This window comes from Lithobates pipiens, unplaced genomic scaffold (assembly GCF_037356315.1).
Source record: "Lithobates pipiens isolate NorthernLeopardFrog02 unplaced genomic scaffold, aLitPip1_a1.2 Scaffold_23, whole genome shotgun sequence".
Classification (NCBI taxonomy): domain Eukaryota; kingdom Metazoa; phylum Chordata; class Amphibia; order Anura; family Ranidae; genus Lithobates; species Lithobates pipiens.
In genome coordinates, this window is record NW_027507785.1 from 15,381,822 (window position 1) to 15,400,107 (window position 18,286).

The 18,286-nt window shown below is 42.8% G+C and overlaps 1 protein-coding gene across 1 annotated transcript in view; it reads left to right on the forward strand.

The window, feature by feature from the left end:
* Positions 1-18,286, forward strand: part of PGM2L1 (phosphoglucomutase 2 like 1) — a 124,298-nt gene that overhangs the window by 93,730 nt on the left and 12,282 nt on the right. The window contains exons 8-12 of the mRNA XM_077451205.1: positions 1,090-1,187; positions 3,114-3,291; positions 3,944-4,037; positions 4,269-4,398; positions 17,223-17,412. Of these exons, the coding sequence (XP_077307331.1) occupies positions 1,090-1,187; positions 3,114-3,291; positions 3,944-4,037; positions 4,269-4,398; positions 17,223-17,412 (690 nt within the window). The remainder of the gene's footprint in view (positions 1-1,089; positions 1,188-3,113; positions 3,292-3,943; positions 4,038-4,268; positions 4,399-17,222; positions 17,413-18,286) is intronic.

The following is an 18,286-nucleotide window of genomic DNA, read 5'->3' on the forward strand; positions in this document are numbered from 1 at the left end:
AGTGGGGTGGGGAGAATGTGGAAGTTGCATGATTCCGGTCACGGCTCCTGGGAAGGTTAACAATGCAGCCATCAACAGAGGAGATGACGGATGATATTATAAGATTTAGTAAACAAATGCACCGGTATATGCATATCTTTGTAAGCCTATGTATCCCATATCTCTAGTCATAGAGATGAAGAGATAATATACCACCGTGAGTATATATGACATATAGACCACAAAGACTAAATTGATTTCCTAAATCAATTCACTATAACCGAGTCTCTAGGTAATATTGTACAAGATAACAAATAAACCCGAGAGCGGCATTTGTAGTGTAGGGCAATTCTGATCTTCTCCGCTGCTCTGTGCAAAACCACTGCACAGAGCAGGGAAGTATAACATGGTTGTTATTTTAAATTTTCTTTTTAGAAACGAACCTTTTTAGTATTATTTTTAATAAAAGTGAATTCTGCATTTGGTGTTGGGAGCTTACCTGTTGTGGAGCTGTAGACGAAAAACAAGCTCTGGACTGCCGCACTCTTCAGAAGACCACTTTTTCTTTTATTGGAAAATCACATCACAGCTCAACAAACAGCGAACAAGGAAAAATTGCTGACGAATAAGCACTACAGCTAGTGTGAAATGTCAGCAATTTTTCCGTGTTTGTTGAGCTGTGATGTGATTTTCCAATAAAAGAAAGTGGTCTTCTGAAGAGTGCTGCAGTCCAGAGCTTGTTTTTCGTCTGTTTCTAGTGGTAATAGCCAGCACCCGTGGCTTCCCATCCGAAGAGACAGTTTACAGCCTTGCTGTGTGCTCCTGGAGCGGTGAGATCCCTTCTCCTTCATATTCCAATTTCTGGACTTTGCTGTTGTGGAGCTGTGTGGGAATCCGCAGGAGAGGAAGAATTGGACGCCATCTTGAATGACAGTTTTGAGTTAGCAGGGGAAGGGATAAAAAGACGATCTATTTTGCTCAGAGTTTGGCTTTCACCAATCTACTTCTCTCTGTGATGTAACTTGCCCATCTGTGCCATTTATATGGCCTTTTTTTTTTTTTTTTTATTTAGTTAGCAGTGACGTTCTCTCCCTGTTCCCCTCCCCCTAGGTGCTTTCTCTAAGGTTGGCGGAGAAGGAGGGGGCCCGGGTGGTGCTGGCTACGGACCCCGATGCCGATAGGCTGGCTGTGGCTGAGCTACAAGACTCGTAAGTGCTTTTTATTCTCCCTTCTGTTCACGACTCGCACTTTGTACAGACAACAGATCTCCTTTATAGACATCAGGGAAAGGAAAAAAAAATTATTCTTACCCTAGTTATGAATAAACATCTAATGCAGTGTTCATGGCTGACGCTGGCTTTACAGAGCATTGAGAGTTTTCTAAAGAGAGGCTACAACAGAAGCTTCTTGCTTTTAAGATTCATTCTCTCTAAATCGAACTTCATACAACCATCTGAAAAGACAGAAAGGGCAGGAGCTCTTTATACAGTTTTTTTTTTTTTTTTTTTTTCAGTAAAGCAGCTAAAGATAGCCTGGGAAACGTACAATGAATCCCAGAGCTCCATCTGCTGACAGGATTTGTAAATACATTTTTATCTGCAATAATTCATAAAATCTTAAGCCATTCTAAGTGCATCAAAACCAAAGTGGTAATTAAAAATAAAATCTCTTGTTTGCACAGTTCATTTTTTTTTTTTTTTTTTTTTTATATAAAGACGCTGCGGCCTGAGTAGTAAAGCCTGTCCCCTACCTGTATGCTGCAGAGAAGGGCCCTTGATCCCAGCTGAGTCAGACCTGCTGTTCTGCATTCTGCAAAGCCCATGCTCCCTGCTGGTTATAGTACTCTTGATCTGTCCAAGCATGGGGGGGGGGCGCGCAGTGTTGGACTTCTGCAGAGAGACCGCTGCTTCCAAACAGAAAGCAAGGTTTCTTGATATAACAATTGTGTATACAACCTGAATCAATATTTATAAATCTTGCTGCTACTTACTATACATGTCTTATTGGAAAATTATGAAATTCTTATTAATGTTCAAAAAAAGATATAAAAAGGGTAAATGCACTACTGTGGATTATTTATCTTTTTTGAACATTGAGAAGAATTCCATCATTTTCCAAGGATCCTTATTTGCAGGGGTAAAGTTTTTTTTTTTTTTTTTTCTACTTGCATGTCCCCTGCTGAATCAGATCTACAATTCTGCAATCTGAAAAGCTTGTGCTCCCTGCTGATTTTAGTACTCCTGATCTGTCTCGGGGGGAGGGGATGGAACGATGCAGAGAGACCACTGCTTCCAATACGGAAAGCAAGAATCCTTATTTGCAGAATGCTGGCAGGGTAAAGGCTTTTCTACTAGCATGTCCCCCACTGAGTCCTACCCACCGTTCTGCAGTCTGCAAAGCTTGTGCTCCCTATTGGTTGTAGAACTCCTGATCGTGTCTCGGTAGGGGTATGCTGGACTTCTACAAAGGGGCCACTGCTTCCAAACAGAAAGCAAGGATCCCTATTTGCAGCATGCCGGTATGGTAAAGGCTTTTCTACTATTTGCTAAAGAAAATGAACCAAAAACTTTGCAAACCTTTTTGTTTTGAAGAATCTGAAATGTATTTAGCTGATTTGGGGTCCATTCAGACTGTGTGGTGACTGGTGTTTTTCAGCAGTTGCTCACCGCAAGGGCACATAGAGAATACAGAATTGGTACCTTTATTGCATACCAGTGAAATCGCACACCTTGCCTGATCCTCTGCACTGACGTTTCATCCAGGGGATTAATGGTAGAATTGCCTCTCCAGTGCTGCTCCACTGGTCCGCCTCCATCCTATCCAGTGATAAAGACCCAGTGCTACTGGGTATGAAGGAGCGCGTGGCTTGCATGGTGTAGTGCATGGGGGCTCAACTTGTGGCCCTCCAGCTGTTGAGGAACTACAGGCCCCATGAGGCATTGCGAGGCTGACAGTTACAAGCATGACTCCCAAAGGCAGCGGCATGATGGGACTTGTAGTTCAGCAACAGCTGGCGGGCCACAGGTTGAGCCTCCATGGTGAAGTGAATCTCTTAATACAAATCCGCAGTGGTGGCGTCCATATTTCTGTCTCCGGTGATTCCTTTACAGGATAAACCCCTTTTTGTCTTGCAGAGGCCAGTGGAAGGTGTTCACAGGGAACGAGCTGGCGGCTCTACTTGGCTGGTGGATGTTTTTCTGCTGGCAGAAATCAGAAGGGAGATGTGAGGCGGGGGATGTGTATATGCTGGCCACCACCGTCTCTTCCAAAATCCTGCAAGCCATCGCCAAACGTGAAGGCTTACACTATGAGGTGAGATGGGGAAAATACAAAGAGACCCTTCCTCAGACCATTAGTTTCATCAATGTTCTTCCCTTAAAAAACATATGCGCATTCAACAAATGTTATGCATGTTATTTACCTGTAAACTCCTCCCTTGTGTACACATCCAAACGTATTGAGATTGTTGCTGTGCCTCCCGCTGACGCCACCGATGGGGCACTGTGCCTCCCGCTGACGCCACCGATGGGGCACTGTGCCTCCCGCTGACGCCACCGATGGGGCACTGTGCCTCCCGCTGACGCCACCGATGGGGCACTGTGCCTCCCGCTGACGCCACCAATGGGGCACTGTGCCTCCCGCTGACGCCACCAATGGGGCACTGTGCCTCCCGCTGACGCCACCAATGGGGCACTATGCCTCCCGCTTACAACATGAAGTAATTCCTGCCACTGATGCTGACGAAAGGGCACTATTTCTTCCACTGACACCAAAAATGGGGCACTAATCTTCCCCTAATACTAAAGATGGGGTATTGTTTACTCCTACTGATTTTGTACTCACTGGCCACAGTCTGCCCTCCTTAAAGTCTGAAGGATAGTAAACTGGCCCTGTGTTTAGAAAGTTTGGGGATCCCTGCATAGTATTCCCAAAATATAAGTAAGCCCGGCCTTTTCTCTCACAGGACACTCTTCCAGGATTTAAATGGATCGGAAAAAGAGTGAAAGAGCTCTTGGATAAAGGGAAAACTGTCTTGTTTGCATTTGAGGAATCGATAGGTGAGTCTTCATTGCTGACCTCATTATACTCTCACATCCTGTCCTTTGTATAATAAATGGAGCCTTGTTTGCTTTAGATATGCCTGATAGAGAATTGTCCTATAATGCCCTAGGCCACCATATCTACTCTTCTTATCTTTCACATCTTTCTTGTACACATTTTATTATATCCTTCCTCACTTCTGTCTGCATTGCTTTGGATAACTTACCTTCTTATTTTTCTCTCCTCAGGCTATATGTGCGGGACGGCTGTGCTGGACAAAGATGGAGTCAGCGCGGCGGCGGTGGTTGCAGAAATGGCCACTTATCTAGACAGCGTCAATATGAGCTTAAATCAACAGCTTGTCCACATATATGAGAAGTGAGTTCTGTTCTTCACAGCCCAGAAAATATCAGTTAAATAACTGAATACAATTTGAACGAGATATACATATATATATATATATATATATATATATATATATAATGTGTGTGTGTGTGTGTGTGTATATGTAATCATGTGTGTGTATATTTATATATACACACATATATATATATATATATATATATATATATATATATATATATATTTTATCAGAATGATATAATTCAGGGCAACAAAGAAACAACTTCAGTAATGCAAAGATATTCAGAAGTTGAGCCCGTACAAAAAGTTGAGCAAAAATAATTTAAAAATGCATTTTTCTTCTTATAATATTTAAATGATTTAGGGCCAGTTCTCACCACATGCAGTCCAGTGCGGTTTTTTTTTTTCTGCATCAGAAAAGCATGGAAAGTAGGTTATATGGTTTTCGTGTTTCAATAATTTTTTTTATTGATATATCAAATAGAAAGGAAAAAGTTAAATCATATATAAGTACAAGATTGTCAAAAATATTTGAAATACAAATTGTTTCTAATGTTAGTTGCAAAGGATCCTTTCTTTAAAAAAATAAATTTTTAGGAGAATTTATCTTCAAAAGAGACATCTCTAATAAAAACAAAAATGAGTGGAGAAAAGTGTAATAAAGGAAAATAATTTGGAATACAGAATACTGAATAGAATGTATAAAAAAAGGAAGTACACATCATGCAAGCAATATAAAACCGATCATAAACAATTACCATAAACAAATAGTCTATCCAAGGTTTTCATACTTTGTCAAAAGAACATTGTTTTGTCTAGTAATATTGCTGTAAGATGTTCGTTAATCATAAATGGACAATTTATTTTTAACTAATTTAATGGGAACAGTAGGAGATTTCCAGGATTTGGCTATTGCAATTCTAGCAGCAGTAAAAATTAATGCTATACATTTCCTCATATGTCTCCGAGAATTTTCAATAGGGCATCCCAATAATACTTGTTTAGGAGAATTAATAAGGTTAATTTGGGTTAATGAGTATATGAAATTATAAACGCCTTGTTTTTTTGTGTTTGGACACGTCCACCAAATATGGAACGTAGTGCCATCTATACCACATCCCCTAAAACACAGTGGTGACGACACCGGGAAATATTTTGCTATTCTAGTCGGTACCATACACCACCTTAGTAATACTTTATAATTGGCTTCTATCAGGGATGTATTAATATAGAATTTAGAGGCGTATTGTGCCAACTTGAACCATTCATCAGTCAAAATGGTTTCATCCAAATCCTGTTCCCATTTATGCATATAAAATAATTTTTCTTAAATAGAAATCAAAATGGAATACATTTTCGAAATGTGACCAGTATGTTTATCGAAAGATCTACATAAGCATTCCATTGAAGTGGAAGAAGTTAGGTCAAATGAATGTTGTAAAGTCTGTATAAAATGCGATATCCGGGAATAATGTTGCTTCTCACACGAAGGTCAGACTTTGAAGGCAGAGAAATAATGACGAAGTAACACAAAGTTTATTGAAAAAAATACAAAATACACAATGTTCAAGATAAAAATCATATAAAATAACATAGCTTGTGCAATGAGCCCCTATGCATCTACGTATTTCGGCGTTAGGCTTCTTCAGGTCACGATCAGGGTTCAAAGACGTAATAGAGAAAAAGAAAGGAGAGCGAGTCTCACTAACTTAGGGTGGGCTAGGTCTCATGTACAAAACTTCAAATGCCAGAAGGTTTCCAGAGTGTGGAGTGCCTCTGGCAGAATATAGACAAATAGACAGGGCACGGCCAATTTCACAAATCCGCTTAATATGTTGCTGTGGCAGGGGCAAGTATACATCTCGTATGGGGATTGACCACCAAGGAAAAAGCATAACTGGAAACATCCAGAGTCCAATAAGAGGAGGCACTTCAGTACGACCCAGTAGGTCTTCAGTAAGTATACAGCAGCAGGCTGTCTCCCAGGGGCATATTTGTTCGTCTCCACATAGATATGTGTTTCTTATGGGCAGCGTAGGCCATTCTGGCTGTGTTATATGCCGTGGGTCATACTGAAGTGCCTCCTCTTATTGGACTCTGGATGTTTCCAGTTATACTTTTCTCTTGGTGGTCAATATTATTATCCCCATGCGAGATGTATACTTGCCCCCCCAAAGCAACATATTAAGCTGATTTGCGAGATTGGCCGTGAGCTGTCTTTGTCTATATTCTGCCAGAGGCACTCCACACTCTAGAAACCTGGTGTTTGAATTTTTCTACATGAGACTTAGCCCACCCTAAGATAGGGAGACTCGCTTTCCTTTCTTTTTTTCTGTTACGTCTTTGAACCCTGATCGTGTCCTGAAGAAGCCTAATGGGAAAAAGCGTAGACACATAGGGGCTCATTGTACAAGCTATATCGTTTTATATGATTTTTATCTATCTTGAACATTGTGACTGTATTTTTTCAATAAACTTTATTTGTTACACTTCGTCATTGTTTCTCTGCCTTCAAAGTCTGACCTTCAGGGTGCTCTGCTAGTATCGCCCTTTTTTTTCCCTTATCCAATTGTGGATGTGGCAGTGTGAATGCTTCCTTCCTTTTATTTTTAATGTTGCATCTCAGAATCGGGAAATTGATATTTCTTCTCGCAGTGTTTGCATTGTTAAAATACCTCCTATGGTCATAAAAAAAATCTGCAATTTATAATAAACCTTTCTTCTTCCACCAAGAAAAAAAACGAGTGGATTGAGACCTGGGGGGACTGAAGGATTACCAGTCAAGGGAGCTAAAGGAACACGGGGAGAAATTGGGCTTTACTTAGTCTGTTCCCTAAACTGAAAGAAATGGAAAGTGTAGGACACATTATAGGAGGCCTATTTTTGTTTCGTAGCCACAATAAATGGCTAATTGGTTTTGACGGATAAAGAGAAGATTACATTTTCTCATCCACGAGGGTTGTGTTGACTGTGAATGAAAAGACGGGTTAGTTGAGCTAACTGCGTTGCATGAAAGTATTCAAATAAATTCGCTAGCCCCAAACCTCCTTGCAATCTTGGTGCATGTAAAGTGTGTGCATTCCCTCTGGGTCTTTTGTTCAAAAGATCAGAGTCCCCCCAAACATCCGTTCCCATGCATCCTGATCCGCTGGGAGCAGTTCCTTGCAACACTGGTGGTTCAGCCGGCGTCAGGGATTCATGCAGTTGAAAACGAGGGCGCAGTTGGTCCGCATGCCTTCTGCAAATGGAACCATCTTCCAGGCAGACCCTATACATCTTGGGTCCCAAAGTCTCTGCAATGACAGCAGGAAGCCAACGGGTGTTGGAAGCCCCATAAGATCGGGCCCATACCTTTTGTTGGGCTGTGAATCGGGGGACCTCATGGTGTTTGACCATCTTGTCTTGGGACTGCAGTACATGTTCCTGGACTGTTTGTGGGCGGAGCATGTCCAAAACAGTCCATGGCTGCCGACCCAGAAGGAGTTCTGCTGGAGTTTTCCCGGTGGTTGCATGTGGTGTGTTTCTGTAAGCAGAAAGGAAGGAGTCCAGCTGCTGGGGTGACAGGGACTGCTGTTTACTTGTAGCCACTGTAGCTTTAAAATAGCGTTTAAAAGTCTGCACAAACCGCTCTGCTTGACCATTTGTAGCTGGGTGGTAAGGTGCGGTCAACTTGTGTTTGATGTTGTGGGCAGTCAAGAAACGCTGAAACTCCTGACTGGTGAATTGTGCACCATTGTCTGTGACGATTTCTCTGGGGTATCCAAATGTAGCAGCGAGATGTAACAGTATGGAAACTGTTGCCTTAGTTGTTGGCTGAGTAACAGGAATTACCTCAGGCCACTTTGAATGGGCATCCACTATGATCAAGAAGGTGTGTCCTCTGATCGGACCTGCAAAGTCCAAGTGTAGTCGAAACCAAGGAACCGTGGGCCAAGTCCAGGGCTGGACGCACCCTCGAGGAGGGTCTCTTGCAGTTTGTGCACATCCAGCACAAGCATTCACATATGTTGTGATATCCGAGTCTAAGTTTGGCCACCACACATAGCCTTTTGTTTCATACGTGTGCCCCCGGGATGACCAGTATGTAGCAAGTCCAGAATGTGTCTCCGGAGGGTCTGTGGAATGATCACTCGGTCTCCCCATAAAACACAGTTACCAGCCACAGTTAATTCCATACGCCTACGGAAATAAGGTTCATAATCCTGTGTGACGGTTGCAGGCCAACCGGACCGTACCCAGGAGAGTATTGTTTTCAGAAAGGTATCCTTGGCTGTATGGGCTGCTATCTCCCCAGAAGACAAGAAGGACAGGCTGGTGTAACGACAACTCTTGACCGGTGGAGAGGAGTCCATTGATCTCCCTGTCAGTCGGGACATTGCGTCCGCATTAGCATTGGCATCATGACCGCGATACTGGATTTTATAACTGTACGCTCCCAAGAACAGGGCATAGCGTTGGAGGCGGGCCGCAGTAGTCTGAGAGATGCCTTTGTCAGGGCTAAAGATCTGAAGGAGTGGTTTATGGTCTGTCAGTATGGTGAATTCCCTACCATACAGGTAAAGATGAAACTTCTTAATTGCCCATATCAGCGCAAGAGCCTCTTTGTCAATGTGAGAGTAATTGCTTTCTGCTTTTGTCAAAGACCTGGAGGCAAATGCCACTGGTTTTTCTGACCCATCAGGTAAGATGTGAGACAGTACAGCCCCCAGACCATAGGGTGAGGCATCACAAGCCAAGGTCAGAGGCTTCTGGAGGTCATAGTGAACAAGCATGCGTGACGCCAACAGCTTCCGCTTAGAGACTTCAAAAGCGCGTTGGCATGCATCCGACCAGTCCCATCTGGAGTGTTTCTCCAAAAGCTTGTTCAACGGAAACAAGGTGTGTGCCAGATCTGGCAGAAATTTGTGGTAATAGTTCAGCAAGCCAAGGTATGATCGCAACTGCTGGACATTGGTTGGGGCAGGAGCTTTGACTAAGGCATCAACCTTGGCTTCTGTGGTGTGTATACCGTCTGCATCCACAAGGTGGCCACAAAACTCCAATTTTGGCACCATGAATTGGCATTTTGCTAAGTTCACTTTCAGACCCTGCTCTTGGAGTCTTTCCAACACAAGCTCCACGTTTTGCTTGTGTTCCTGGTCCGTCCGTCCCGTGATGAGCATGTCATCTAACAGGCACTGAGTGAAAGGAATGTCCGCCAAAATCTCATCCATCTTCCGTTGCCAAATGGCTGGGGCAGAGGCTACACCAAACACCATCCGATTGTACTCATACAGTCCCTTGTGGGTGTTGATGGTCAGAAACTTGCGGGAAGAAGGATGGACCTCAAACTGTAAATATGCTTGTTTGAGATCAAGCTTGGTGAACTTTTGACCCCCTGCAAGAGAGGCAAAAATGTCATCTACTCTGGGTAGAGGATACTGGTCTATTTCCAGTTGGGAGTTCAGTGCCATGCGGAAATCGCCACAAATGCGCAAGTCCCCATTCGCTTTCTTCACTGGTACAACAGGTGATGCCCACTCGCTGTGCTCTACCTTTGAGATGACACCTTGTTCCTCCAGCCGACTTAGTTCTGCTTCCACTCCTGCTCGGAGTGCGAAAGGTACTGTGCGAGCTTTGAAGAACTTAGGCTGGGCGTTGGGTTTCAGCTTGAGTCTCACACAGTCATGCTTTATTTTCCCCAACTGGTCATCAAAGATCTTTGGGAACCGCTGCTTCAGGGACACCACCCATCCCTCATTATCTCCTAATGGAATTGTCACAGTGTTACAGGGATTTATGGCGATGTCTGGCATACCAAAGTGAGCAATCCAGTCTCTCCCAAAGAGAGGGGGTCCCCCATTCTCTAGTATATATAATGGCAGTCTCTTTGTCTGACCCTTGTACAATACCTGCACTTTTGCATAACCCAGTGGGTGGAGTATCAGCTTTGAGTATGTCTGCAGTTTGATTGGCGTTGGGTGGACAGTTGTTCGGGTCTGAAGTTGTCTCCATTGTTTCTGAGTGATAACGGAAACTGCTGCTCCTGTGTCTACATCCATCTTTAGTTTCTTTCCCTCAATGGTTACCTCTACAGTCATTGCAGAGGGTGCTGAATGCATATGATGTATGTCTAAACTGTGGAGCACTTCCTCATCCTCTGACTCAGATGATGATGTATATCTTCCCACCATATAGGTCTTTGACTTGGGGTTCAGAGGTTGTTTATCTCGCACCTTCTTGCTCCGGCAAACTCGTTTCAGATGTCCTGTTTTACCACAATTATGACAGGTCTGATCCTTAAACCTGCAGACTTTGTGATCATGGTCTGTATTCCCACAACGGTAGCAAGCTGACCCCCGGCTTGGTGGAGGTCTGTATTTCCAGTTTGTGACTGTGGGCTTGACTGCTGTTCTGAAAACTTCTTGTTTCACCTCTTCTCTTCTGCCCTGGGGGTTCAATTCCTCTGTATCTTTCACAGCCATTTCCATCATTGAAGCTATCTCAATTGCCTTTGCAAGGGTAAGGTCTTTCTCTGTTAACAGTCTCTTTTGGCTAGAGTCACAATTCAGTCCCATGACAAACTTATCTCTCAGTGCAGTAGGTAGGTACTCCCAAAAAGAACAGGTAGAGGCTAGTCTGCGAAGGGCGAGCACATAAGCTTTAATTTCTTCACCTGGCTGCTGCTGCCTCTGATAAAAACGAAATCTTTCTGCAATCTCTAGTGGTTTAGGCTGGAAGTGACCCTCTAACAGTGTCAGGAGCTCTGCCAATGTCTTAGTTGCTGGTTTTACAGGAAAAAGGAGATCCCTGAGAGTGTCATATGTCTGAGCACCGACCACTGTCAGAAATACTGCTACTTGCCTTTCACCTGGGATGGCATTTGCACTGAAATACTGTTCCAGTCTCTCCACCCAGGAACTCCAGGATGTCTGTTCCACATCAAATTCACTTAATGTCCCAATCAATGACATTTTCCTGCTGGGATCTGTGATTGCTTTTATCCAGGTAACAATCCACAATGTCTTTGTCTCTCTCTCTCAGACTGATAGACACTTTGTAAATCCCATCCTCGTCGCCACTGTTATATCCTCTGTGTTGTGAGAGACACAAGACTCTGGTCTGGAACAATGGAAGTTTATTTCCAGTACTCACTGTACACTGCAACATGCATCTCAGGACAGTACATCTTATTAGGCTCTTACATGTGTCCAAGATGGCTACCATACCCCTTGACCCTTGGCATCACTCCTGGGTGGAGCCAGCCTTAAAGTGGCAGTACATGTGAAACCCTTCAGGTATAACACAGATGAAGTTTGATATTTTCCGTTGGAGCAATTTAAGATCTGGCATATGGATCGAAATAGATAATGTTCTGAACAGATATAATAATCTTGGTAAGATATTTATTTTGGTTGTGTATAGTCTACTGAACCATTAAGGTGGAGAACCTGCCCAGCGTTGAAGATCTAATGACAGTTTTTTGTTTTTTAATAATAATTTTTATTGGGTTATTACAGAACAAAGTACATAACGGATATCACTAAAAGCAGAACATGGGGAAAAAAAGGGGGGAAATATACTTGTATAATTACCAGATACATTATCAATTCAGTGAAGAGGATAAATATACATGTAGGGGGAATAGTTGGGTTTTCTGGAAGGAAGGAAGAATTGAATGTAGTTGCCTGTACTCAAAATCATACTGGAGTATTTCAGTCTTGAAAAGTATATTAGCAGTTCACATGTATTATACATTCTATAGGAGTGGAAGCTTCCTAGATTATACTGTTAGCGAAAACTGTCGTATATAGTTTAGTATGTTAATCTAGTTGTACCGAGTTGGTAGATAGTGGTGAAGTTCTTATGTCAAGGGGTTAAGGTTGCGGAGTCTCTCCAAATAATTGGGGCTATATGGAAGGAATCCCGGGTGGGTTTGGATTGGAAAGGTCAGTTGGGGTTCTTATTTAGAGTTTTCCCAAAGAGTTAGTAATATCACGTTTCAGATATCAGTCCGTATATCGGAATGGGTGGATGATGGAGGAAATCCCCTCGGTAGTGAACGTGTATTCAATATATTTTCTCCATCTACCAAAGAAACAGGCATTGGAGCGGAAGTTCGATAATATGGTATCCAATCTTTCAATGTGGAATAGCAATTTTAGAGTTTGCTTTACGGATCGCAGGGAATGTGGATTTTTTTAATGCAGTGGGACATGACCATTCTGCGGGCTGCCAGAAGACATAGATGGGTCCAGTTGTTCTACTTGGTATTGATGTAGCAGGTTGTGGATCACATCTAAATAGGCGCAAGAGCGGGTCTTTGATTAGTCGAGCATCATTGTTGACCTTGGAAATGTAGTTGAGTACTAAGTCCCAGAACTTGGCTACTGTTGAGCACTCCCATAAGCGATTCAACAGTGTAGGGCGAGGGATAGAGCACCAGGGGAATAGAGCTTGGGTAGGATCAGAGATGCTAGTGCGATAAGGATAGTAAGCCCTATGGATAATTTTGAAGTGGGTTTCCCTCCATTTTTCTGATGTGATGAGACTAATGCCGCGTACACACGATCAGATTGTCTGGCGTACTTAGTCCACCGAAACGCATTTCAGAGGACAATTCGATCGTGTGTGGGCTTCAGCGGACTTTTCCAGCGTGAAGTCCAGCGGACTAAGAAAGTATTTTTGCACTCCAATCTTCCCGTCGGACTTGGGTTTCAGCGGACAATACGTTCGTCAGTATGCTAGTACGGCGGACTAAGAATGACGCATGCTCAGAAGCAAGTACGAAAAAGGAAGCTATTGGCTACTGGCTACTGAACTTCCTTTCTCTAGTCCCGTCATACGTGCTGTACGTCATCGCGCTAGCAAACGCCGGACTTTCTGTGTGTCCAAGTCCGTTCGGTAGAAAGTCCGTCGGATTGTATGTCGGACTAGGTACGCCAGACAATTCGATCGTGTGTACGTGGAAAAAGTATATGTTTATGACTTTGTACAATCTTTTCTGGCAAGTCATTGTCTTTAAATATGGAGGACCACTTCTGAAATGGAGCAAGATGGTATTTGCTCGTTTGATGAGCAATAAGGTGGGGATAGAGCTTGGAAATAGAATAGTCATCATTTTGGAGTACCACATCCAGGTAGGATTTTTGAAGGGGGTCCATGTGGGGACCATGGCAGGCTCGCAGATAACTGAGTAGCTGATGGTAATGAAATGTATGGGTTGGTGGCAAGGAAAATTCTAGTGAGAGATCCTGATATGACTTGAATTGTCCTGGTTTGTTTCCAAATAATGGGCCAACAGTTGAGTCCTCGTGTCCCCCAGATGAGTATGTAGTATAGGGGATAAACATGGGGTTTCCTTGAATAGATAAATGATTCAATATACTTGAGGGTAGCCCCAGCAATCTCCTCGCCTCCCTCCAGGCAATCACTGTGTCTCTAATAAGAACATTTGATTTGAGATGTGCAGGAAGTTTCCTTAAGGTAGAATGGAGAACCGCTGAGAGAGTATACCAGGCTCCCTCAAGCATATGATTTGAGTAAGGGGATTTTCCTGACAACCAATCTAAACCCTGTCGAAGTAGACAGGATATATTGTAGAAACTTATATTGGGTAACCCTGCCCCGTCTTCGGACTTGGAAAGGCAAAGAGCTATGCGTGGCTTTTTGCCAGCCCACAAGAAGGTGTTTATCAATTTGTGCAGCTTTTGTATATCTAAATGTTTCAATAGGAGCGGTATAGTCTGCATCGGATACAACAACCTTGCAAATGACACCAGTGAAGGAATTGATCGCCTATGTTGATACCGCTGATACCTGCAGGTGAATTCAGAATTCTGGAAAATGGCTCAATCGCTATGTTAAAGAGTAGGGGAGAAAGAGGGTACCCCTGCCTCGTTCCCTTGGTAAGAGGTATTGCTTCGGAGGTAAAGTCTGGAGTCGTTAAGCGAGCCCTAGGAGAGGCGTACATTTGGTGTAGGAATCGAATTAATGGACCCGAGAAGCCAAATTCATGACAGTTTTTTTTATATAATGGGGATAATTGGCTTTATATAAAGAGTGACAGGAAGGCGTCAGATCAATTACCAGATATGCAAGACTTTCCTTTTTGCCACTCAAAGGGGAATGAATTTTGTATTGTTTGGACAGTATCTGTAATTAAGGGTGATGTTTAAGGTTTCTGATTTCGAGTGATTATGTTTAAGGCCAGAAATGTCAGTAAAGTATTGCAGTGTTCGGTATAGATTGGGTATTAAGTTATCGGGGAGGAGAGGAGCATTAGAATATCGTCCTCAAAAAAGGGCACATTTTATGTTCTCTGTCACCACAATATATGCCTTTTAATATCAGGGTGATTTATGATTTTTATTGCCATGGGTTCCAAATCCAAGATAAACAATATGGGAGAAACGGGGGCATCCTAGTTGCGTACCTCCTGCAGATATTTATAATTTGTGAACTATAACCTTTTCCAATAATTTTGGCAGTGGGAATATTGTATAGGGTTATGTAGTATAGTCAAGAAATCATGACCAAACCCATAACGTTTTAATACATCAAATAAGTAGTCCCAGGACACAGAATCAAAGGCCTTCTGATGGTCCAATAATTGCATTTCTTTCCGCATGCCATAGTTGTCCCAATTAGAATATAGCACCAAAATTATATTGGTCCCCAGGTCTGATCGGGAGCTTGTCTAGTAGGAACAAACCCAACCTGGTCCGGCTGTATATATTGAGATAAAAATGAGTTTAATCTTGTTGCTAATGCTTTAGTTAATATCTTAAGATCCACATCAATAAGTGAAATTGGGCGAATATTTGCACAATTTGCTATGATCTTTTCACGATTTATGGATTACGTGGATAAAAGCCGTATTTTCATGTGATGGTAAAGGAGATCTCTTTTTCAAATTATTGAAAAAAAAGAACATAAACGTGGTACCAATAAATCGGAATATTTTCTATAATGGTGCCCAGAAATCCATCGGGACCAGGTGCTTTAGATGGTTTCAAGTTTTTAATTGCTGACCTAATTTTCGAGATCCGAAAAATCACTTTCCATCAAATCTTTATGATCTTTCGTAATTCTCAGGAGCGAGAGATCCTGAAAGAATTTATCAGCATGAATGGTGGAAAATGAACCTGGAAAAGCATCAAGTTTAGAATAAAAATTTAAAAATTCTGGACTATCAGTAATTTTGGCACTGCCGGGTTAAATAAACGAGGATTGAGTTTTATTGCCAACAATGTGGATGGATTGTCTCCAGTGGAATAGAATCGATGTTTAGAACATCATAGATATTTATTTGCTTTGGTAGTAAGACTAAGATTTAGAATCACATGTGCTGCATCAATTTTATGCCGGAAATCTAAATGAGGATTATTTTTTTGTTTGTTTTTGTTCAGTGATATTCTGCAGATCTGTTTCTTGTAGTATGTTCACAGATTGATCTAGAGGCTATTTAAATTAAAGGGGTTGTATAGATTGTTTTTATTTATTTTTTTTTATTTTTTTTTTTTTTAAATAACAAATGTCATACCTCCACTGTGCAGTTCATTTTGCACAGAGTGGCCCTGATCCTCGTCTTCTGGGGTCCCTAGGTGGCTGTCTCTGCTCCTACCCGCAAGAGCTAGCCCCCCTCTGGGAAGCGCTCTCCCAAGGGGCTTAGCTTGCGGGCTCACTCTCATGTGATATAGTCGGCGGCCGTAGCTCGCGCCAGCGAGCCGCGTCATTGATTTGATTGATAGCAGCACAGCCATTGGCTCCCGTTGCTGTCAATCATCCAACGAAGAGCCCACAGGAGCTGGGAGAAAGCAACGCGGGATCACGCCAACAGAGATTCGGGGCTCAGGTAAGTAAAACGGGGGCTCGGTGGGGGCCAGAGAGTGCAAGGTGTTTTTTCACCTTAATGCATAAGATGCATTAAGGTGAAAAAACATGAAGCTTTACCAACCCCTTTAATTTGCCACAAATGGTGGCTTTATGAGCTGCCCAAATAACATTTGGGGAAATATTACGGGAAAGGTTATCATTAAAATATTGTTTGGTGGCAGATTCTTTTTCAGTATAGATAGAAGGATCATTTAGTAGGTGGGCATTCGAAGGTCAAGAGGAGGGTTTAGGGTTGAACCACATATTCGATAACGTGAGTCGTACTGGGGAATGATCAGACCACCAGACCATGATGCATCACGTATGGCGCCTGAAGTAATAAGAGGAAGCTTGGGGGGGTGGCAAGTGATACAAAAGGTAGTAACTGTGGGGGGGGGGGGGGTGAGCTGATGGAAAAAGTAATAAGAAGCAAAATAGGCTTCTCTAAAGAAATGGGTTTTCAGAGATGGCTTAAAAGCACATAGAATAGGAGATAGTTGTCCTTACATCTGGGTCCTCATCAGAGTTCGCTCTTACACAGTCCCCCCTTGCTTCAAATTCCCACCCTCTTGTATCAATGTCCCCATCAGAGCCCCCTCTTGTATCATGCTCCTTATCAGAGCCCCCTCTTTCATTAGTGTCCTCAGCAAAGGCCTGTCTTGCATCATTATCAACATCCCCATTATATCATTCTCCTCCCTTACTGTTGTGAAGAGAGGAGGTGAGAAGCAGAGGATGTGGCCCACCACAAGATTTTAGCCGGCCTACAGCTGCACAGTCTCTGCTTCTCCTCCTCAACAGCTGATGTAGCTGAGACTGTGCAGCTGTAGGCCGGCTAAAATCTTGCAGTGGGCCACATGTAACCCGCAGGCTGTAGTTTGGGCACTCCTCATGCATATTGTCCTGGGACAGGTGGGCTTGTGGGACTTTTTAGTGTGTTCAGTCTCTCACCATTGTAGTGTTTTTATTTTTTAAATTTCCAGATACGGTTATCACATCTCAAAAACCTCCTATTTCCTGTGCTATGACCCCACCACTAACAAGAGGATATTTGATCGGCTGAGAAATTACACCGCGCCAAAGAGATATCCGCAGTCTTGTGGAATGTACGGCATTCTCCACGTCAGGGATGTGACTACCGGTTATGACAGCAGCCAGCAGAGCAAGAAAAGTGTAAGCATTTGTCACGCCCCCTATAGCCTAAGCATCATCTTTGGTCTTTCCTTTTCCTTTATTCCCCACTTTCATTTGCAGTTTCTTCCTGTTAGCTGTAAAGTGTTACTCCCCCTGTCATTTCCACCTGAGCATTTGTTGTTTGCTGCCGCATGGAGGATTATTTATACTGTGTTATTATTATTATTCAGGATTTATATAGCGCCAGCAATTTACGCAGCGCTTTACAATATAAAAGGGAGACAATACAGTTACAATACAATTAAATGCAAGAGGATTACGAGGGCCCTGCTCAGAAGAGCTTACAATCTAAAAGGGTGGGGCAGGTGGTACAGAAGGTTATAACTGTCGGGAATGAGTTGATGGAAGTGGTAGGAAATTTGTTTGAGACATGATAGGCTTCCCTGAATAGATGAGTTTTCAGGGATCGCCTGAAGGTAGCAAGAGTAGGGGATAGCCGGACCGGTGGAGGTAGCGAGTTCCAGAGGATTGGAGAGGCTCTGGAGAAATCCTGGAGACGAGTGTGGGAGGAGGAGACGAGAGAGCTTGAGAGTTTCCTCTCTCTAGCAGCCATGTTCTTCTCATATGACCAGCTTCATCAATGACCTGATTTTGTACGTTTTCCACCTGACAAAGAAATTATTGGTCTATAATTTTAATGGTAGGTTTTATTATACCAGTGACAGACAGAATAACGATAAAAGTATCCAGAAAAGAAAAAAAAAAGTTGTAAACTGATTTGCGTTTTAAGCAGTGAAATAATTGATCCTCTATCAATCAGCAAGATTTCTGGCTTCCAGGTCTCTTCTATGCAGGTAATGAGCTGAGATTAATAGCACTTCCTTACTTGTATAAAAAAAACACTGTACACAGA